Below are 23,895 nucleotides of genomic sequence, written 5' to 3'. Positions count from 1 at the left end.
CAGGGGATCACAAGTACTTATTCTAGATGAAGCTGCATCCCAAACACAAGAAGTAATGGTACCAGGAAGATATGGAAGTAGGCAGGGACAAGTTTACTCCACAAAACTTTGGGACACATTCATGCAGAAATCTCATTCTGGCCATCTCCAGAAGTCTGCAAGTGCTTTTCCACAGGCTGCAGAGGAAGCTAATCCTTTCATTAGAAATAGGTCAGGAGCCTGGACAGGTGTATTTTTTTTTCTAAATCACTCAGCACTCTAAGATCCTCTGCGTGCTGCACTAGGCAAAATGACTTGCTCCTGGATATACCACTCAAGCACAGCTCTTTATTTATCCACTTTATCTCCTTTTACTGATACAATTTTGAAGCATGGCTGACCTTTTCTATGCCCCTGCTTTGCCCTGTAAAATCTCTTCTTTCAATCCTTGTCATTCGTTTTCCACTCCTGATCTCCCCACATCAGAACCATAGTTCAGTGCAAGATAATCCCGTGCTGGATTAGAGAACATCCCAAGCAATGCTTTGACAAAGGGAAAACAAAAACCATTATAGACACAGGAAAATAAGTGTGCCACAAGAATTGGATGTTTAAGCAAGTACCAGTAAGGAAAAATGACATTCAGATCTAAAGGAGGCTCCAAAGTACTCAATGCTAATTTATCAAAATGACGGCTATTACAGTGCTGCCCATCACAAAATGTGAAAAAATAATGTGTTTCCTAATTATGGCTGTAGTTTGCCCTCACTCTGTGTCTACATCAATAGTAAAAAAAAAGCATTTAGTATTTTGAAAATTTCTGCATAGCAAAGGCACGCCCATAAATCAACAGTTACAACAAACCCCTTGGAAACCATATCGAGAGAAAAGCTGACCAAGACCCTAAACCTCCCGGAAAAAGAATTTCATCTTCAGTTCTGGGAGCTCCTGAGCCTTTCATGGCCCATTCTCAGGTCAGAAGGAGCATGAAGCATTCCTAAGAGACTGTGTGGGAGCAGTGCAGCCCACACCCCAACAGAGGGTGGAAAAGGGATTTGAGACTCAGCTGGAGCACTGCTACTGTGACTTCAGGGGATTGTCGTACAGCTTCAGAGACAGAGCAAACTCTCCTGGCAAAGAGAAGGTCAGCTTTTGTGCAGCTCCTTCAGCTTCAGGCCAACTGCAAAGCAGCAAACTAATGAACCTGCAGCTCTGCAGCCAGTAGCAACCTTGCTGGAATGACTGCTTCAATTTTAGCAGTGCTTGAAGCACACACACCTAGTGACACAAAGTGCTTGTGCCTGTACTCAGCAAGAGCTGTTGTAATCTGTTGGACTGTAAAGTACACTTTGTAAGTGTGATTTCAAGAACATGGAAAATACTTTCAGTGCATAATTAATTGCCTTCTTGAGTAAAAGTGGTGATGATACTTATTCTTCCAAGACCCCAAGTCTTTTGCTTTTGCAAGAAAGTAGAGGAGGGAATAGAGTTATTGAAATAAACATTCTTAAATCAAATGAACCCTTCTTCACTTTGCCCTGAGGATGCTCCCAGTGAAACAGCTTCCTGGGTGCTGCTCTTCCTAACAGTGTCTGGCACTACATGATACTCCCTTTTTTGACCTATTTTGCCCATTTTGATTTTTTCAGAATTGCTTTGCAATTACAGCATTAACATTTAACTGTGCATGCATGTCTGCATAACATCATTCTGTTCCACATGCGGATACAGGAGCTGGCAACAAGTGCATGCCTCTGAAACAAGGGGCACTGGAACCAGAGCCCATTTCACTCAATTAACATATTGCTGCTATGGGAAGGAGTAACTACCAAGGTGTTAGCATGGTGCTGTGCAGGTGCACATTTTGATAGTGATGTATCATACATTTTGGACATTGCACTTCCTATATCCATTTGATATCTTCCTACTGTTGGTATGCTTTCTACCCCTGATTGTGCATTTCAGTAAAAGGATTTTGTTTTGTTTGAGGCTAGAAGGTACCTCAGGAGAGTTTCCCTCTTGTGTTTTCTACCAAAGGGCCCCAAACTTAGATGCTGTATTCTGAATGGATGAGTAAAAGGGAGTGCTGAGTAAAAGGTGATAATAATTTCCCTCAATCTACTGGTTATGCTCCTGTTAATAACGCTCAAATTACTTCACCCAAATAAATATTAAGTACAGAAAATAACCTTTCTTACTCTAGAAAGAGTCAATAATTTTAGATTGTTTTCATTACTGATGACAGATGATATAATATTCAGGATTTTTTTCTACTAGAGTTTTGTAAAAGAATTCATATAGAAAGGGTATCTTCTTCTCCTTTCTGTCACTGTCTACAACAAATGTAATTTTTTGTTCACTGCTGCTCTCGTAAACTTAGGATTTGGTACTTTTTGGGATCCCTGAAATTCAATGCAGTTACTATTTGAATAAATTCTCTTGTCACTTCCACAGCAGGCTGTCATTTCTCTTTACTATTGGAGACGTTCAGCTGAGCGTCAAAAATGACTACTTACATAGTTGCTGGTGGAGAAAGAAAAGTACTGAAAGAGCATGTTGGAAGGTAGGAGGAAAAACAGGATCTTGAACCTGGGTCTGTAGTCTTCAAGAGACTATTCCAATCACAGAAATTTTGGTTGCTTGAGCATTTTCTCTTTCTCTTCCTCTCTCTCTCCCATTTCCCTCTCCATCTGCCCCAACCACAAACTCTCTCTATAAAATAATTTTCTTGAAAAAATCATGGCTGACTTAACTGATTAACATGTATGTACCTCAATGTATTTTTTTTTTCTTTTCTTATCTTCTGCAAAGAACTTCCAGCTCTTCGGCTATTATATTCAGTAATGTGAAAACTCAGAGTCCCAAGAGGCTAATTAGCCATGGTTTTGTTACAATTTTAATTCCAGCAATCATGGAGTTTTAAAATTCAGCTGAGGTAGCATGAAAAGCAACTCTTTTAATAACTGCATGATCATGAAATACTGCAAAAAAAAGTTTTCTGAGATAACTTGCTATTGTGAGATAAGGTTTTCTCAGTACTCTCTTAGCTGCTTTTCAGGTATGAATTTAGAGGAGTGATGTTTGGCCCTGAATTTGAAATTGTGATTTTATTTTGTCAGGAACCAGTTTCAGGCAAGAGAACAGTTCTTTTAAAACATATCTTAGTGTAGGGAAAGCATCATATTAGGCTTTCAAAATTATAAATGTTCTCACTTCTCTTGTGTTTCAGCTGTGGTTAGCATTATTTGGTGGGGCATGCGGATGTCCCTCAATATAGAGTCTTTTTTGCTTCCTTCTTCCAGAGGGTTCAGCTCTCATTGGGTTAAATGTCATTGGAAAGACCCAAAGGTGCCCCTGTGCCTCCAGCTGCCCCTACCCGGGTTTGAGTCTTTTGTAGGTCCTATATCACATCTGTCTGACCTCTCCCTAGATGCACCCAGGACAGTTCAAGTGGCACCAGATGTCTATATTAAAGCAATAAAATTGACCCACATAAAAAACCCCTAGTTTTCTGAACAGAAAGTGAGCTATAATTATTAAGTGCAGATCTTGCAACCTGAGTACTACTGAGTACAGAGAGATACACCTATCCCCCTGTATTCAGCCGTAGTTTTTATGCTGTCTATACTCCATCCAGTTAAATCAGCCTCTCTGCACCTGCATCTAACAAGTTCTCCCCATTTCCAGTTGCTACGGCAGTCCCATAATTGGACAGCTGTTGTCATAGGGTTTGCTGTGATCTAAGCTTTTTTTCGACTTGCTGAACTTCATCTTGATCTATTTAAAAAAAGTCTAATTCAGTTGCATGGAGGAGAATAATTTATTCACATAACTCTACTTGTTACTTACAGCGTCTCTTTGAGACTTTAATCTCAAAGAGATTACAAAGAATTTACTTTATGGGTGAATCCTCTATTACTCTGATAGTCAAAGAAGTGTGGGAAGCACAGAGCTCGAGAGGCCAGAATAACCTTTGGTTTTGTCCAAGACAATACAGATAAACAGTGCCCCTGAATAAACATTGAAAGTATCTTCAGTTTAAATCTCTGCAGTGATAAATTATTAGCAGATAGGTTTAAATAATTTTTTCTTTTTTTATTTGGGGCAAACTTAGAGAAATATGAACTGAAGAATGTGATTTACTTACTTATTGTGGACCCAGATTCGGGCCTGTTGAGGGAGCTGATGATCACAAAGCCAAAGCCTTCGTTCTCCTTGCGGTGGATCACCACGTCACTGGTTTGCAGGCTGTGGGAGGCAAAGCCCTCGGGGGGAGTAGCATTGCTGCTGGAGACAGCATGATTGCTGTTGGCATAAGTCGTGTAGTCACTTCTTGGAGAACTGTGGTGCGTAGACACCGAGCCTGGGCTTCTGCCATTCTCTGGGCAGGGCTCTCCTACAACATAAATCACACCGGTGTCACAGTCTGACTTGCTCAGTGGCTCTGTGAGTTACAGTGCATTTGCTAACGCAACATGAATACAGCTGACTGCCTACAGACCAGACTACCCCAAGTATTAAACTAGGAGCTGTAATAGATGCAGAGAGACAGGAATCTACACAATTATGCAGAACATTCAAGGGCAATCAGATAAAGCAAGCATGAACACTGACTGCTACGCCAGCTACAAGAGAGGAAAGGAAAGTAAGAACAATGTCTATCTGGATTGTAAAATCATTACCAAGTGCTATTCTGTTGTCTGCTGGTGGATCTGTCATCAAGAGGAAAATGTGACCATCTAATCCAATAAAAAATTATTTGTGTTTGGATTACAAGAATTTAAGCAGGGAGCTAACAGAGTAATTAGGATTAGCTGCATAATGTTCTTCTTACAAGTTGATTAGCATGTTCAAAAGATGTTCAAAGAGCAGAGCTTTTATACAATGAAAAATGATCACAAGTAGTTTTTCTGTGGGTGTCCTGGCAGAAGCAGCGGTCATTTAAAGGTTTGGAGATGCTCTTGTTTGGCAAGTTGAAAAGGGCAGAAGTGAAAATGGAGTCCATGCACACTTTAATATTGCTTTACAGTAACAAGAACAGGAAACAAGTTAAAACTTGTGGGATTACACATTTTTTAGTGTGAACATTTTGGCAATGGAAAATGGTAAATTTACACTTCCAGATGGGAAAAAAAAAAGGATTTATATTCTTTGCAGATATAAGTTATTTACACAAATCAGCATTTATTGACAGTTTTAATATAGAACTTTCAGATAAATGTAAGTATTATGTTTTCTGCTTGGAATAACAAGAGTGACAGAGTAATTTTACTGAACATGTGAGGAGCTCCCACATATACACATACATCCTAGGTAGAGAGTTTGCAAATTAGACCTTCAGTGTGTGTATATATTAATAAAATAAACAGCATCCAAGGACAAGCTGTTGTTTTCTCAGTCAGGTGTGTCCTTTAGCAGTCCTTCTGCAACTGTGAAATAAAGTAATTAGAGAGCATAAAGAGGAAGAAAAACAAACAATTATTATACTCCTGAAAATCTCTAAGAGTTATTGAACCAAATCTGCAGCTAAATGCCATAGTCAGTGACAAGAGTATTCTCATTTTCTGGCTGTCGTGTTTCAGAAAGCTGAATGTTGTTTATGTCAGTATGGCTGCAGCAGAAAGGAAATTATCTAACCCTGTAGAGTGACTAAGAGCTGGGTTGGCCATAAAATAATGCAATTGAATGCCATTAAATACAGGAAAAGAATGATAAAGGAGGAAAAGCTTAAATGGCTATTCAACTGTCAACTGTGCAATAGTTATTAATCAGAAAAATTACATTTTGCTCCTGCCTGTGAAAAAATGACATTTTAATTCATGCTGTTCCAAAAAAAAATTCACATTTTCCGAATAAAATTGTTTTCCAGATCTTGTGAACTGTGATTTTCTGTTCCAGATCTGGGTAAGTATATGTACAAAATGGTAATTCCAGGTGAGGGCTAAGATACGTGCATCAGCTACAGACAGGTAAGGAAAACACCAGATCCCTCTGTTGTATACATTCACTCTAGTGAGAAATTCCCATGAAATCAATTGGCCCGATGTATTAGTACAGCATTTTTCAGTCACGCCCATCATCTGCTGTTTTAAATTTTCCCACAAAGCTTATGTTGTAACACACCACATTAAAATCCTGTTCAGCACCTGAAATGCTTAAACACTAAAGAGCTACATGCTACGCTCCCCGGTGTGGCACTCTCAAGGCCCAAGGATAACTACAGGTGTTTTACCAGCTTGCTTACTGTCTGCCCCAGGAGCCCAGGCTGGCTAGCAGACCCTTTAATGTTTCACAGGCAGCAGCAAAGGCCGGCACGGCCCGATGCTAGCTCTGCCCGCAGCGCGTTCGGCTGACCCGGGGGCGGTGCTGGCGGCGAGGGCTGGGCATTATTAATTACCTTGGTTATTGGCCATTTTCCTCGCGCTGGGGGAGCTGCGAGGGGGCGTCGCACCGGGCGCGGGGGCGCCTTTCTGGCTGGAGGACTCTGGAGTCAGTAACAGAAGAAAGTCAGTGTTGCGGGAGCGCGGCCGGCTGCGGGGCCGCACTGGGAGGGGGACTGCGAAGACGAAGGTGAGCGGGAGGGCGGCTTTTTTGGCACGGGAGCGGAGGGGAGCGGCGCAGGCAGTGACAGTGGGTCTAGGGCACGGGCAGGCAGAAGACAGGACAGGCTAGGAATGCGGTTTTGCTCATTTCTGGTGCCTCAGTGAAGTGTGTACTCACTAAAAATGTTTTAAAAGTTCTTAAGCAAACTTCTCAAGAAGGCAAAGATTGTAATGGAAGGTCATCAAATTCTCCCATTAAAAGTTTAATAGATGCTGCCACACACATTTTTCAAGGTTCCGATGTTTTTCAGCAATTGAGACTGAGCTAAACGTCTGATTTGCTACAAGTACTTCATATTGGTTTAGGTTCATTTTCTGAATGCGTCTCCTTGACAGAAGAATCTCGCCCTGTTCCTATGAGCCACTTGTGCCCTACAGAAGATTTTCAGCCAGCTTGCATTGCAGTTCAGTGGGAAATTCCAGATGACATCAGTGAGACCAGAAATGGGCTTTTAACACATACAGGAGTGAAATGAGTTCCTGCCCTGAACAGTTAACAGTCTTTGAGCCTTTATCTTATTGACATAGTCAGCTCAAATGGCTTTAACGTAGGTGAATGTTTAGTCCCCAAAGTGGACAAAAGGAGACAGCACAGACCAAGACAGTATGGAACAAACCCAGAGTACTTATGATCACCACACCAGGGTTGCCGGTATGTTTCCACTTCTGAAGGAAACAACACTCAGTTGGAGTATTTTTGTCAGAGAAACAATGGACACGTATTTACAATTATTCTTTCCTCAAAATGACACAAGCATTCACTTTGATTTCCATGATTTTTTTAAACAGCACTGGTTTCTGCTGCCAGCATTGGGATCTGTTTTCCCTTTGACCTTTCCCAGCCTTCACTCACCCGTGGGTAGCACCTTTCTCCTCACAGTAAGATTCACCTGCCCGTTTCGGGCAGCGTTATGCATAAGATCAATCACGTATCGGTGGGTTTTGCCGGCCACTGGAATCCCATCCACGTACACCAGCTCATCACCAGGGTGGAGACGCCCATCTCGGTCTGCTGAGCCCATGGCAATTACTGCTCCGATGAGAATCTAGGCAGCAAAGAAAAAATCCTGTCACATGTAACACTGAGCCTCCAATTTAGTGACATGAATATTGCAGTGATTGTCTGTTCCTTCTGAAATTAAGCTAGGTGAAGAGATGTGTGTATATTTGAAAGCTGTGCTTGTTCTCCTGTGGGTATGACTCAAGATGCTTCCTTGCCTTTGGTAAGAAGGCAAGGTGTTTCCTACCTGCATAGGAGAGATACACCAGAGAATCATAATGTGAGTTCTGCATGATATGTTCAAATCAAGATAATCTGTCTCTAAGGAGTGTTGAGTTTCTATAGACAGCGTTATACAGAAGACTTAGAAAGATTAATTCCATGTAAGGACCTTTTTAGCTTAAAATTAGTGAGTCCGTGTATATCTTGTTGAAGGTTCTTCACTGCTGTGTGATTGAAGTACCTGGAGTTACATACCTGAGGTCAGCAGTGGAAGTGACTCCACTACACAGAGTTTGCTTTGGGACTCTTTAGGGGGAAAAGAAGAACTATATTAAATGTTTTTACTTGTAATGAATGACTGCTCAGGAAGTGCTTGATTAAAATGGAAAAAGGAGGAAAAAAATGCCAGCTTGTTCTAGGGAGGTTTTTTTTTTTTTCCCCCCAAATCAACATTTAAATATAGTTTGTATATATCTAAACTAGTAAAAAATATGTCCAAAACCTTTTAATGACTTTCTCCACTTTCTATGCAGATAATTTCACATACTTTATTAGAAGAAGACATATATATTTTCCCTGTGGAATAGCTGGTAGAACAGTTGAGATTGATTCAAACAAAACCTGCTTTCTTTGAAAGAATATTAAAGCATTCACAGAGCGTGTTCCAAATTTTCTGCTCTCTTTTCCAGTGTGAGAGTCTACACAAAATGATGGATATGACATGCCATGTGACAATCTGCTTTAAATAATAAAAGATAACAGCTATGAAGCACTGCTTTTCATGATGAATTGCAAAGACTAGATGTGGTAGTCACACAGATGGGCCTGTGGTTTTTTTGTGGTCTTAGCTGCAGAGTTGCAAGTATCTCAGCATAGTGTTTAAATGAAATCCCCTGTGGAGCCTGGAGAATTTCCCCCCGTTTTTAGCTCCCTTTGGCTTACTTTTGCTTTCAAAACTTAGCAAAGAGAGAACATGATGCGGCTTTTTCCTGCTTTCTGGGGTTCTTGGGATCCTGTTAAGCAGTTCCAGGCTGAGTGGCTAGAGAGGCTGTTTCAGATTCTCCATTCTGTTCTTCAAATGGTGAAAAAATATACCTCAAAGCATTGGAAAATACTTTGTGCAAAATTCAACTATGAAATATGTAATTATACTCCTTTGTTGGACAGCAGAAAAGCTCTCCAAGGCTACATTTAGCTAGTTATCCACAAAGTATTCTCAAAACTTTTGAGAATTAGGCATCTCACATAAGTAAGAATTTATTCCTAGTTATTTTGACAATAGATGGGTGATAACCCTCTGCAGCTTGGGAGTTTGTAGGGACCGGCTTCCTCCTTTTGTTTTGTTGAGCATTTGCATTTTTTCATAATTTTCTGAAAAAATACTAAACAATTTGAGCATCCTTAACCTTTGGAAAAACAAAATGGAGATCACAGCATGGTAGGCCATCAATATACAGAGCAAACTGGAAAAACTTTCTAGTTCTGACTAAGTAATTATTGCTGATATTTCACATTTCCGCCATGAAATGTAATTGTGTTACTCATCTCACTGTTGGACTCCTAACATAAGGAACAGAGTCATACTTCAAACACTTCAGCTAGGTGTGTTTGTCAAGATGACAGCCACCATATCTGTTATTTGGTATATTTAATTGCAAGAATAACTTAATTTTCTTACTTTTTCATTTTCTGTGTCTGAATTTGTTTCTTATGCAGTATCTGCTCTCATTTCATGGCTGAGAAGTTGCCATAATAGTTATCAATTCTACACGTAAAGCACAAATTGGAAAAATACATATCAGGATTATATTACCTCTGAGGTGCAGTTTCATACTGGCATGAGATTGCTTTGAATGCGTGAGGAGAAGGATGATGGCGTGTAAGCAATAAAGAGTGAGTTGTAGAGAAAAAATTCTCCTATTGTTTGAGATTAAACAGGACAAATTCTGGGATTGGGATGATTGTGGTAGAGCCTAATCTGAAATTAAAACCTGTGTCTATTAATTTATACAGGTTAATCTGCTTTGATACTGACTCTCTTTGTGATTCTTGGTAATTATCTGAATTTGTATTTTAATTTCTCTGAATATAACACAGTAGTTTCACAGGCACATAACAAAATTTAAGTATATACACATAAAGGGTGAGTCACCTAATTTTAAGTGTTAGTGATGTCTAAATCCAAGCTAATCATCTGAACTCTGTCTAATCACTGCTAAAATAGGACTTCCCAAGGCATGACCTTATGCTAACATTTTGCTCTATGGATATCTATGTCTCAGAAATGTGGAAAGATACTTTGAATGTATCTTCACACTGATAATAAAAAGAATATAAACATATATCTTAAGGACATTTTTGAGAAACATCCCAATCCATGTTGAAAAGGTAAACCTCTTAGAGAAATCATGTATATATTCCTATGATTCTGAGTTTGAGCTGCACAAATGTACGCAAAACACACCTCCGCTTTGGGACAGCAGTTTGCAACTTCAGTAAAGTTTCAATTTATGTGTTTTTGCAACCTTTCAGTAATATTATAATTCACCATAACAGAGTGAGATTATCTCCAAATCCACAAGTTACTGGGAGATGTGATAAATAGCTGTTGTAGTGCAATATTTTAAGATTTGAAAAGTGATTTGAACTGGCACAGCTCACGGTCTTGATATTTTATAGTTCTCAATAAATTTAAGTATTTCCTTTCAAAAGGATTTTTACACTTAAAAATATGGGAAGTGGAGTAGTACAGCAGCATTTTCTCCTTCTAAGGTGCCAGGTAGCTGATACAACTAGAAGGAAACTAAGGTACAGTCCCTTTATAGTGTCAGTATTATCCTTCTAAAATAACTTTATTTGGATTCTGCTTCTTTGAAAAAGTTATTGCCTTATGCTGAAGAATCCATATTCCTTTTTAAAAATCAAACCACAAAGACAAAAGCTTCCTTTTGTTCTGTGTTACCTGACTGCACAGCAGGAGAGCTGAAATAAAAATTTCAAAGTATCTCAGTTCTTGTTTCATAGGAAAGGCAGGAGTTTGGAGAACAGGCAAAACTGCTTCTGCTTTTCTGGAGGTGAAAGAAATGGGAGACTGCAGGGTAGGCCGTCCATGGGGGAGCAGGGAAGCAGTGGTGGAGAGAGAACAGAGTTAAGAAGTCTTGCACTTTGAATACAAAATAGAGGGACCCTAGAAAAGAGTACATCTGTTGTGTTCATTGGTGTTGAATTTGAGCAGTGAAAACAAGATGGGCAACAACTAGGGAGTGAGAATTGAAAACCTCAGGACTGCAACAATTCTAAGAAGGTGCCTTTTTGCCTTGTACAAATCCTCAGCTTCAAGTTAGCTTCTTCCTAACTCCTGAGGACTTTGAGAAATGTTTGCAAAGACACGTGAAACCCTTTGAATTGATAAGCCTTGGGGAAAAATGCTTTTGTACGTGCAAACCATGGAATAGACATAGCAGCCTTGAGGCTAAGGGCAGGATAAGAGCCTGTTCAGCAGGACAGTGAAATGTGTTAAAGGGTGGTTCACAGAGGGCAGCGTTTTTGGTCCTGCTCCCAAAAAATAGCAAGGTGCTTATCTCTGCACTTGATATCCAGCTGTGGCTCTTTGACTTCAGACAGTAAAGTCAGGTCAGTCCTTTGCTGAAGAGACACTAGAAAGAGCTGATCTTCTGTAATACTTCAGTGCATAATGCATGTAGCTGCAGGGCAAAAGGCACGTTTCAAAATTTCTATTCTGCTGGATTGCTGAGCAGAGACTCAAGTCCCTCACAACTCCAGCATGTATTATGGATATGAACTACCAGAATATCAGATATTCTACATGAGTTTTCTCTTAGTCCTTTAGGTTGAAATCATTCAGTTTTATATAAATAATCATCTTTTAGACACGGCATTTGAGCTGCACTTTTCCCCATGAGATTGTCATAAACCTCCAACAAGCAGAGCCAGTCAGACACTTAGTCTGTGACTGCTTAATTATCCATTTGTAGTGAAAAAAGCATTAAAGGAGACACCGAGAGAGCCTCTCTCAAAATATTGAGCAGCCTTGTAGCCAGGGACACTTCCCTGGGAGATAGGAAATGCCATTGGACATTACTGTCCAGAGCAAGGTAGAAGGAGATTTCCAAATCTTCATAGAACCATAGAATGGTTTGGGTTGGAAAGGACATTAAAAATTCTCTAGTTTGAATCTCCCTGCCAGGCAATGGGCAAGGACTGCTTCCACTACACCATGCTGCTCAAAACTTCATCCTAGTCTTAAAGTAGTGCCTTTTCTAGTGTCATTTTCAGCAGTCTAAAAAGATAAAATGGAACATTTCCACTAACACCTCACAGATTTCCTTTTTGGCTTCACCCGGTAGGTGTGCTTTGAGAACTTACACTGGCTGGGTCATCCAGAAGGGACAAGGAAAATGCTTGGTTGGAGAATGTGCAAATGATGGCTCAGTGGCCTCATTTTATGTGCATTGGGACATGCTCCACAGAAGGAAGTTGCATATCACAGGGGCTTCAGGCACACTGCAAGTGTAGAGGATGAAGCAGTGTTGTCTTGGAGTCCTTCTGAGCAGCTATACTTTATATTTGAAAAACCATTGAAAATGCTTATTCTAAACTAGACTGAATTTCAAACAGCATTTGAAGCATCTTTTTTAGAATACACTGCATTATTTTCTTTTATGGGAGACATAAGTACACTGTTAAGATTTATCAGTACTTTGAACGATGTTGGCAATTTTAAAATATAAGAGCTTCTTTATTTCTTAAAAGCCATGTGCTGGTTAACCTTAAGGCTTGAATGAAAAATATACTATTCTATATTCATTTGAATATGGAATATATAAATTATCGACTAGGGAATATACAAATCTAATAATTAATTATACATTATCTCAAATGTGGTAACACAGGACTCAGACTGTACTTAAAATTGTGATAATAAAGCACTATCATTATTGACTTGAGATTAGTCGTAGCTGTCAGGCTATAGTTACACCACTGATTTTTTTCTGAAAGAGCACTAATTCTGCCTGCTCTCAAAATTATAGTATTTAGATAGATCATTAATTTATCAAAATGTGTACACATTTGTGGTGTGTCATGCACATTTGTCCCTTACTTTCTGAGCTTCTGCACTGTTTCTTTTAAATATTGTGCATAGGGTTCATTTTATATTATATACTATTAGCAAACCATCTATTTTAATTTTGTTATGTGTTACTTGGTTACATAGGTGCCTCTCTCTAATGGTATGAAGCTATCATTTTTACACCTGTTGCCACACATGATGCTGTCATTTAACCTGGAACACTGACTGTCACTCCCTGGTGAGATCTTCTGTTTCCCGAAATAAACTGCATTGTTGACTGTGTCTTTTAACCACACACATACATTTTCCACACACGTTGCCTACTCTGAAACATGGTTATGGATAGTCATACATAATTGGATTTTTGGAATCTTCTGCTTAAACTTGATTTTGGAAAGTCCAGATTAAGAGATGCCAGGTCACGCTCCTCAGTAATGGGATGAGTGGTGCTCTGTTTTCACCTTAATGCCTTCTTATTCTAACTTAATTCCCTGTGACACCTTTCAGATGTGAACAACCTGAGAATTCTGGCTTTTTCTATGGATGAATAAAAGTCATTTTACTTGTAGCCTTAACATGGTGTCCATTTGGGTTCAGTTATGTAGTAACATTTTTCTGACCTTTACACAGATTATAGAACATGGAAGGAAAAAGAAAATAAGGAAGAAATAACTCACAGGCTGCCCAGGCTCATCTCCTCCCAGGATCCTGAAGCCAAACCCAGACTCCATTCTCCGAAGGTGAACATCCAGCTCCTTGTAATCGGGACCTGGTTTAAAGAGAAATTCCATTGAGCAAAGCATTTTGGTCTTAACTTGAGAATTTGCACCAACTTCCCTCCCACCTTGTTCTTATTGCACGTGACTAATGGCATCCTGGTTGGAGCTGGTGGAAACAAATGGGCCACAGACAAGGAGGAGAATTGAAAATGTAGGTGTCTCTTGGAGGATGGTTATGTTCAGTAGAATACACTAAACCAAACTAGAATACATTCACAGAAGAACAGTATGTAAAAGTCTGTCCAAAACAGAGGTAAAAATGTGTCTTCCTAAAACTGACTGAAAAATGGACTGCTGTTCATCCACCTCTGGTCTTTAATTTGTCTTTCCTTGCAGTTCATTAAATCCTACAAAGAATAAACTGAAATGGCACACAGAGATGCATCAGTCCAACTGACAACATACGAAAATCATTACAGGCCATTTAAGTTCCGAACACAGATATACATATGTCTTTTTATGTAATGCAGCTTTTAAGTATTCCAATTCCAGGTAATACCATCAATAAGGAGTTTTGATGAAAATAATCACTATAAACTTCACAGTCTCTGAGTTTAAATTGAAAGCTAACATCATTAACTTGAACTCCTTTATGCTACTCAGTTAAAGTCTCAACAGCTTTATGAATCAATAAGGTGGTGTTTCCATATGCCTGCCTGACCTGTCTTTTGACATATATTATGTCCTGTAATATATCAGTTGAGGAATATAGAGTCTTTTAAAAGTCAGTTTCTTATAAAAGTGTCTTTAGCTTCACTTGAAAGAACACAATGTTCTGGGATAATAATAATATTTCAAATATTATAAACTGGAACTGTAAGCCTTTAGAGGACTACGAAGTTGTCTGTTGTGACTATTGCTTTGTTGGCATGCTCATCAGAAATGCTTTAGATTCATCGCCTAAAGCAGTGATTGACAGGAATGGTCTTTCCTATGGATTGTACTCTGGTCTACGCATTGTGATACAAAAAATTTCGGTCCATGTCAGTTTGTTGCTGACCCTAACAGAAAAAAGGGATGAGAAGGTTTATTTCAGCAAACTGCTCATAAGTATCTCCAGTTTTGCCTTGTTCCCTCAGGGTGGAAGGGATTACAGATGGCTGAAATACCTTATTTCAGCAGCTCTCACTTAGAGATCTCCCCTCAGGGCCACCAGTGGACACCTCATAAACTGTGGAATTTGGTACATGCCAAATGGTTTAGTGTGAGATTAAAGCCCGATTTGTTTCAGTCAGGTATATTGCAAAGACAGATACAGAATGACATGCACTGGCTCTATACTATGACTGTGCTATAAAAAACCTCGATAAACAGCAGCATAGTGCATTATTTCCACAATCTGTATTGGTGAAAGTGAGACTGAAACACAAATATTTCAATTGGTAAAATAAACGTATTACCTTTCCCTACCAACTTGCTTCTCATATATTGAGAAGACAAACCCAAACAGAACCAAACGGCTTATTATTACTGACTTTTTCCATTTATTTAATGTGTCTCAACACCAAGGAGGAAACAAATTCTCGGTGTGTACAGTATGTTAACTTAATGCAAATTATTTAAAAGTTGTGAGAGGCAAAGGAATTTCAGATGAAACCAATACTTTACCTGGTTTGCTGTGCCTACAAGGATGGGGCTTAGCACTAGGGAGATGGTTTTGTAGATAGACACAGTGTGATCACCCTTTGTAGCCCAGGTTTAACACTCAAAGACACTGACCGCAGCAGTCTGTCACAAACTGAGCACTGTCTTTATTGTGCACAAGTGAACGAAAATGCACAGTTGGGAATACAATAAGAAAGTAAAAGAATGTCAGGCTGTGAAGAATACTTGCTCTGGCAAACTGAGATGAAAACCTCCCTCAGATAACATTGACAAAGCTGAGCCAAAGCAGTGCTGACACCAGACTCTAAAATAAGGGGTAATATTTATTTTTTAAAGGATGCTGTTTTCCTACCCCATTTAGGATGGAATAGATAAGCCAGGTTGACCATGAAAACGTTTAGGCTAAAAAATACTGTGTAGGGGCATACTTTCCTATGAGCCCTAACACAGCTTAGAAGCCTTTGGATTAACTGACTGGGCTCCAATGCTCGTTTCAGAAGAACCTTCCTTCCCAAAGACTTGGAATTCTGTGGAGCTCATTGTCTGCCAACAGGTCACTGAAAACTACTTTTAAAAAATAATGTTCTTTTCTGTTCCACTAAGGAAGTAAAACACTGGAAAGGATCCCTGGGTCATCAAGTCTAGCTTCCTGTTAACTGCAAACCTCTGCAAGCAAGCAGCACACAGACCTTACCAGTAAAGACATGGGCAAAGAAGACAGTGGCAACTGAGCTTGTTTGTGGCCTTTGTCACTAGGTCACCCACCTTGCAGTAATATCACAGGATCTACAATGCCTGACTGGTACACAAACCTGTGTGCTGTTTCAGCTTTCATGTTGGGTATGATATGACTCCATTGGCTGCACTGATCACCTTCCCCATTGCTCTGGAGACAGATGCACCATAGATTCCTGAATTTACATCACTGAAACTGGACCTGACTTCTATGCTTGGTTTTTGTGCTTAAGTGATTCATGAAATAAGGACAGAAGACTTATTGCAAGGCTCTCCAGTGATAGTAATCTTTCATTCCAGATTCTTCTAGGAGAATTGCTTAGCTACTTTCTAGCCATTTCATGCTAAGAAATGGCTTCCAGGCTAAAAAGTTTTCCAGCCTAACATGGTAGTGTTAGAGTTATAACTGGCATTTTGTAAAATATAAAGTATAGATTAATTAAGCACATATCACTTGCTTGGTGTAAAAAAAAATCAGTTACCAGGTTAGTCCGACCAGCCGACTTTGCTAAACTCCCTTTGCATAGTTCTCAGTTTATCTCCCTATTGGCGCTAAGTCTTTGAGCAAAAACACGTTCTAAAGCTTTACTGCTACTGAGATCCTTTTTTGTTTCTGAAAGACAGGTAAGTTGTTCACTACTTTGTGCTTTTCCACAGGACCTCATGTTTGGTAGATTTACTAAAAGCCCTATGATTATGTGGCAGCAGTTTCAATATTCCTGAATATACATTGATTAAATATTCTTAACCGTGTAAATGATTACATTTCATCTGATATTTCTCTAGCACTTGCTTCTCCAGGATTCTGGTACTATTTCGTTCCTCACAAAAGATTGTTAGATAGACTAAATTTTGTGTTTTCTTGCTGGAGCAGATTTTCAGTTGATCATACAGAGAAAATTACCTGTACTTACAGAAAACGACACTCCTGTGTCTTGCAATGTACTGCAAACTGTTGGTTAATATAACTTCATTATGGAAAATGTGTCTTTTTGTTTTCTCTTGCTAACCTAGATTAGCATCTTGTGGTTCATGCCAAGTAAGAAGTAAGGAATAGGCTTGCAGGCAAGCCAATACTGATTTAACACTGTCTTTTCCAGTTTGCTTATCCTTCCAGTCAGCTTAATGTACCTTAATGATCTGTCTCCTACCAGTTTTACTGAGAGTTTCACCTTAAAGTCAATATTTTTTGCTCATGTAATATGGGCATCCTCTGCCAGAGTGACAATGCTCTATGTCCTTCCTTGTCTCTCTAGACATTTATATTAGAAAAAGAACTTCAACTTTGCCTGCTAGTGACTTCATTCTCTATTTTTTTTTTTTAGTTAAACCACCTTGTTTCTTCTTTTTGTGTGAAGAAAAACTTTCTTAACAGTTCATTTGGCCTGGAAGAAAAAAACTCACACCAGTTCACTTTGCTAGGCTATAAAATCAGCTGGCTCCCCCATGAATTTGAGAATGGTATTGGACAAGCTGTGATCTGATCATTGCTACACAGTGAGGACAGTAAAGAGCATTGGGAAATTCTTTCTGGTTCCTGAATGATGGGGGATTTGCTTTAAATGTAATGGTATCAGAATAGATTGAAACTAAACAATAGTGAAATCTCACAGGTGAAGATGTGATTATCGACTTCCAGCTACCTTTCTGCATTGTATTCATCTGAATCACTGGGTGAATAACACACTGATAAGCATGCACACAGTTGTTTCTTGAATGTAGAGAAAATAAATACCTGAAAATGCTTAATTAATTTTCTGTGTGAGACAAGTTGAACAAGTGCTATGTGATTTAGAGTGATAAACCTGGTACTTGGGATGATCCTGTAAATGTTGATATAAAATTTTTATTAAATCTCTTCTATATTGCAGTTAAGGGGAAGATGAAGTGCTTTGCTGTAATAATTTTACAGTCTTTCTGGGTGTATTCAGCTGCCTACTGAAAAGAAAAACTAATTTGGCCTCCTTTGCTGAAGATGGTGAAGATTTTTGTTACATACAGACAATTATAAATTGTGAACTATAATTGACACAAAACTACAATAACTTCATCTGAGTTTCAGATGCTCTTCAAAGATGTGAAAAGCTTGAAAACAGTCATGGATCTGCTTTGCAATGTGAGCTTTTTAAAAAAGCATACATATTCCCTCTTGATATTTATAGAGAGGAAAGCTGGCAAATAAAAACTTCAGTATGAAAATCATCAAAGAAGAGAAAAAAGAACTGGTGTGCTGACAGAGTTATTCAATGTATAAACCCTACTGGGTTATGCAAAACCAGTCCGATGTTATATTTAATTTAGGATCTCTGTCCAACTTGTGTAGGACTAGAAAAACTTCGATAGGATTGTCAAAGCAGCCTTTTTTTTTTTTTTTTTTTTTTTTTTTTTGTATGGGATGCCTCTTAGCTGTTCACTTAGCATGATAACACTGGAAAATCAAATATTGCTGTTTTTTAAAAATGTCCATTGCCATTTTACAAGATCAGTGTTGACTCAAACACCCCAGAAACCTCTTCATTCTTAAGATTTTTGCTTTTACATTTTTACAGCACAAGATAAAAGTATGAGAGCAAGGAATTGGTGATAGAATTAAGATAGAATTAAATTCAGATTTAAAAAAATGATTGCTTAAGTTTAGATTTGGGTATGAGCTATAGAGATACACTTGTATGCTAAAGAGTGAACACTAATATGAAAGTGCACATAAAACACAGTAAAACATAAATGAAAACTTGCTGAGAAAAAAGAAATACCTTTCCTTGCTCAAAATACAAATCTATTATAAAAAGAGTTGGCATAAGCATTCTACAACCCCACAAAGATCATACACAATAAAATGGTGACTGGGCAGTCATGACTGTCCATCATCTTGAGAAATGATTAAAAAAAGAAGAATAGCTAAAACATAAAATGAAGGACAACTAGTTTACAGAAAACAAAGGCTGAAGAATACTTGCCAGAGGAATCCGCTCGAAAACCAGTCCTGGGCAGCACTTGTTCTGAATAGGAAAATGGGGAATTAAAGGTGAAATACATTTCTCAAGTTATTTAAAGATGCAGCATCAACTTCTCTGCTGTGTTTTGAATTATTAAAATGCATTTTCTATTTTTTCTTGAAATTTTTTTTTCTCCTCCCCTCCTTCTTTACTTTCCATGTGGTACATGTACATATTCCTGCTAGATTAAGACCTCCCTGGCCATTTCTGTGCGAAGTGAAAAAGTTGGTGAGGTGGTAATGTTTCTTTAACACAATGTAGGTTCTGGTGAAGATAAAATTTTTAGTTTGGTTAAAACTGTGAAAAATAGTGACAATATTTGTGCTTATTCAAGTACAGGAATAAAAGGGGAAGTTTAATGGGTATGTTTGGATGACTTGACCTCAGATGACTTGATCCCTGCTTTTATACAACTCAATTGCAAAATGCCTTTTATCATCAAGAGGAAGATTTCTCTAGAGGGATATATGTTGCCAATAAGAACAACTGATAGCACATGAAGGTCAATGCATATAAATTCCTTTAACATACTTTTTATGCAGGTAGTTTAAAGTATTTGCATTTCACTGTATGAAGTGCAGCAAATAACTGTCTTGTTTTCATATAAAACTACTTTGCTTGCACTAGAGGAATCTGGATGAGTCTGTAGCTGAATACAGACATGCTTCCTTTGCTAATTTTGAAATGTTCGCAACAGGAATTTCTGTTTTATTATTTTGGCAGCACCCAGAGTGAATTGAAAAACATTGCAAACCAGAGGTGATTTCTGTTGGCCTACACACAACAAAAGGGCAAGTAAGGTGTCCCATTTATGTGACTCCAAGCCACAATATCACACCATGCATATTTCATGCTGTAAAGGAGGCAAGGTCTTTCTCAACAGCATTTGTAGGACAGTGATGCAACCTATGAGTATATACTATATTCCTAAGACAGAAGGGTGTGGTGAGAGACATAATTCCTCTGTGGGAAGCTGTGTACCACTTTCAAAGAGTTTAGACTAAAGCCACCTGCCTTCTGGTGGACTGCTTCCTAAACGCAGCATGGGCTGCAAGGGCAGCAGCTGAGTGATTCAGAGTTCACTTGAGATAACACTGAACTGGTCGTTGCAGGGTAAAGATATTTTCCAAAGGATGTTTCCCAAGAATGGAGATGTCTTAAAAAATTTGTGGTAAGGCTATTTAGATAACAGTCATGTCCTGTCCTAATCCAGGACCACTGAATGGGGACATCTGTTTGGGTTTGGTGTTCTGTTGCATTTGTGTTTCACTGTCTGTGTTTAGTTGTGTCACATGGGCTATGCTGTTTGACTTTATAGGTGACTGCATATCTTGTCTTTAATGGTTAAAGGAGACAATTCCTTCACACGCTTCAGATTTTGTACAGTGATTTGGGATCCTTAGGTGCGGCGTGCTATCTAAATGTAAAATATTCCACCAGCACAGCTCCTGAAAAGCAAAACCTTTGAAACTGATGCTGCTCCACCACAAAATTGGAGAAATGATTTTTTTTTTACTCACAGCCTTTCAAGATTTCAATGGAACCCTTAAAAGAGACAAAATTATTTTAATGTAGAGAAAGCAATTTCATCTTGATAGTCTCAATAAACTTTTAGGTTTGAAGGTACACAAGCTTTTTCTCTTGGTCACTCAGCTAGAATTGCTCTTCGGAGCTGCTGTAAGATTGGTTCATTCTGTTTCTATTTCTGCTTGCAGTCACTCTAATATCACCCAGAACTGGCCTCAAGCAGCAAAGTGAAAGAATCATCACCATTCTCAAACTGTGACCAGTTAGGGAACAACTTGCTCTGTTAAGACAGACAGCCATATATTTAAAGTAAGTTAGCAGTGTCCTTTTTCAGGAACTGTTCTTTGTGGTCAAGCAAAAGTGCCTGTCAATGAGGTGGTTTCCTTCAAAGCTAATCTCATGAAGTCTGATAAGGCTTTTGTTCCTTTGCCTTGCAGAACTTCATGCAGATTCTCACAGTGTTAATTATCATCTTGTAATCGACCATTCAGCACCTAGCATGTGTTTTCACTGTAGTTAAAGAAGTCACACACATGGAAATTGGAACTGTGCTATGCTGATCATGCTGAATCAAACCCTAAAGTGTCTGATCACTAGAAAGATAAACCGAGGTGCAGATTTGTGGTTTTGGTAACAATAGCAAAGCAATGTTCATATTTGGAAGAATCTGTTGTCAGCAGTATGGGTCTCTCTGCAGTACACATAATTGTGATAATGTCACTGACACTTTGGAGAACAAAATATATCTTCTAAATAGCTGTGCTCATGAAACAAGCAACCTGTTACCAAATAGTAGAAAACTTCAAAAGAAGAAAGATGTGTAAGAACCTTTAACATAGAGGAAGGGACTGAATTAGCACTGTATCTAAAATGCAGACATAAGTAGTTTTTTTCAAAACTCACCTATTTCTGCACTCAAAGACCCTACAGAAAAGCAACTTCCAGGAGAGAAGAAAGGACTGCTGGGCCTGGTCCTCAGCCGAGCAGAATGCACATAATTTTTGCACATCCTGATGCCTTCTATCTGCTAAGGATAAATTGAGCTGGTGATTTTACCAGAATACTGAGAGACTCTAGTGAGCTTTGTTCTACAGAAATACGTCAAATAGGTTTATAGGAAACTAACCTTACACAAGGCATTTTGACACCTTCCATTTATTTATTATTGAATTAATTTTGACATTTTCTAAACTTTTAATAGATTTTTCTTTTTATATGTTAGATGTCCTTCCTCCACCTCATAGGAAATGAGGTAGAAGAGTGAAGTTTTGAAGAGGTCAGGACAAAGAGACAAGTCTACCCAACGCTGCCACCATGAAGAGGCATTCAAAGTGCTGAAAGTTTTAAAATAATGACATAAGATTTCTGTATCTTCCCTATGATTCCTTTTTGGTCAAACCTCTGCAGCTACATTGCCATGAGTAGTTGTAGTCTTTCATGTGAAATAAGAATGCAGTACTTACAAAGTAGAGCTTGAAAGTATAATAAAATACTTGTTAAATTCACTGATTTAATTTTTTTTTTTTTTTAGTTCAGCTAACCTGTCCTAGAAACAAGAATCAAGAAAGTAAAACTAAGAAATCTTCTGAACTGTTATTTGTATATAACTATAATTAAAGTAAATCTCCACCATGGTGATGACTCCCTGTGTTCAGGAGAATGAGGATGCAGCTGTGCATCTTGAGAAGTCTTGCCATACATCAAGATTTGTATCCAATCCGAACCATTCTATGGCAATCGTATGATTCTTTGCATGTCAGATGAATGCAAAGCCAAGATTAATTTTGCTATTAGAGGATAGAACAGTAAAAATCTTGCATACCTGCCTTCTTGTTTAGTCTATTACACTCATAGATTTATTTCATTTTCACTCATTCAGTTTAAACTGAAAACTGTTAAATATTTGTGAAAATAGACAAGTGATAAATAAGACCTGGGACATAATCCTGATTTATATGAAATCAATGGTGAAAACAGCAGGATGCTTTGCTCTCAACATACAGCCACAGGAGCACAATTCACCCACAAGGTGATACAAGGTTATTTTTATTTACACCAGTGGAGCCACTGGTATTCTCTGGAGGAAGAATTATGCTGATGAAGGTAGGGACAATATTTGATAACATTTGTTTTCCATATTCTTTTGTTTTCTGGATCAGTCTTTGTTGAATGCTAAATACAAGGAACAAAACTAGCACAAGGAATCATCTATATTTCAGCATCTCAGTACTAGCCATGCTTTATGTAAATGGGAGTTTCACAAGTGAGAAGAATGAGTGTGGTTATGCTGCAATGTCCTTTCCAAAGCTCTGCAAGCAGCAGTTTGACACAGCTTACAGGCAATGCAGCACCCACTTGTCTCATGCACCTGTGGCCAACTCCCCTATGCCTACAAGTCAGTTCTCTTAAATTTTTGCTTTGACTCTTAAGTACATGCTGCCAATTTGCAGATCAAAATCTATTTGTGTATCTTTTAGTAAAGTGTAAATTGTTAAAGAGAAAGAAATACTGCATCTTTAACACTGCCATCAGCTGTAAAACTGACACTTCATATTAGCAGAGGTCATTAGCAATCAAAATCATTTTACATCCATGGTACTGTGATGATTATATACTCATAATTCCATTTGAAAATGCTTTTGGTTTCACTGTCAGTTCATATAAGCAACAAATCCATTTTGTCATGGTGAGTAATTCTTTCTGCAGTGACGAACAATACAAACCCATTTGACATTATTCTGCTAAATTTCCTCTCCTTTTATTGTATATCGTCTCTTATTAAAAAGAAAAGCTTACATTCATTTAGTAATATAAGATCTTAGACCTCCATGCTGTTGCTTAGGGTAGCAATAGATTGAAGGAAAAAAAAACCCAACATGGACTTTTTGGAATGTGCTTTGAGAAATTCCCTTCCTATACTTCAGTTTTTCATACTCTTGGTCAAGGAGTAGTTTGATGATAATAGAACTCAATTAGGAATTTCCCAATACTTTTATTTACTAAGTGAAGGCAGGCATGACTTACTGACATAAAGGGCACTAACTGGTGAATAGAAATATTGAAAGATACGGTAAACTGAGTGCAAGGAAGGTTTGAAACTAGAACCAGATTTTCCAATTTACTGTCCTATACTCTTTACCCATACAAAACCCCCTTTATACAATACTTCAGAATATTATGTATTTAGTGCTGTCATAGTTGAGCATATATATGCATCTATACACAGATGTGTTTACATATATTTTAAAGCTCCATATTCAAAATGTGTTTTCTTTTTAGACTAAAAATGAGCAAAAATGGGAAAAAAGTTAGAGGCTTTTTTTTTTTTTTTTGGTCACACGTCCGTAAAAAAGTGGTA

General features: G+C 38.4%; 1 protein-coding gene and 1 long non-coding RNA gene across 14 annotated transcripts in view; one reads left to right on the top strand and one right to left on the bottom strand.

Moving 5' to 3' along the window:
• Positions 1–23,895, bottom strand: part of MAGI2 (membrane associated guanylate kinase, WW and PDZ domain containing 2) — a 714,127-nt gene that overhangs the window by 57,111 nt on the left and 633,121 nt on the right. For 7 of the 11 annotated variants that reach the window (XM_066182802.1, XM_066182803.1, XM_066182806.1 and 4 more), the window contains 4 exons: positions 13,573–13,664; positions 7,435–7,627; positions 6,377–6,463; positions 4,127–4,375 (listed from right to left, as the gene is read on the bottom strand). In XM_066182802.1, the coding sequence (XP_066038899.1) occupies positions 4,127–4,375; positions 6,377–6,463; positions 7,435–7,627; positions 13,573–13,664 (621 nt within the window). Of the gene's footprint in view, positions 1–4,126; positions 4,376–6,376; positions 6,464–7,434; positions 7,628–13,572; positions 13,665–18,971; positions 19,014–23,895 lie in introns of all 11 variants that reach the window. The other 4 variants (XM_066182804.1, XM_066182810.1, XM_066182812.1 and 1 more) reach the window with 3 other exon arrangements.
• On the top strand, positions 6,394–22,139 carry LOC136289233 (uncharacterized). 3 transcript variants are annotated; one of them, XR_010720744.1, is made up of 4 exons: positions 6,394–6,549; positions 13,526–13,635; positions 20,123–20,181; positions 21,760–22,139. It is a non-coding gene; the product is annotated as an uncharacterized lncRNA (long non-coding RNA). The 3 variants fall into 3 exon arrangements; XR_010720743.1 differs by having other exon boundaries at positions 13,526–13,825; positions 21,760–22,128; XR_010720745.1 differs by lacking the exons at positions 20,123–20,181; positions 21,760–22,139 and adding an exon at positions 17,886–18,012 and having other exon boundaries at positions 13,526–13,825.

Source organism: Chamaea fasciata, unplaced genomic scaffold, assembly GCF_029207755.1.
Source record: "Chamaea fasciata isolate MVZ Bird 193981 ecotype frontalis unplaced genomic scaffold, bChaFas1.0.hap1 SCAF_5, whole genome shotgun sequence".
Taxonomy (NCBI): Eukaryota; Metazoa; Chordata; class Aves; order Passeriformes; family Sylviidae; genus Chamaea; species Chamaea fasciata.
This window is presented reverse-complemented; position numbering and strand designations above follow the sequence as displayed.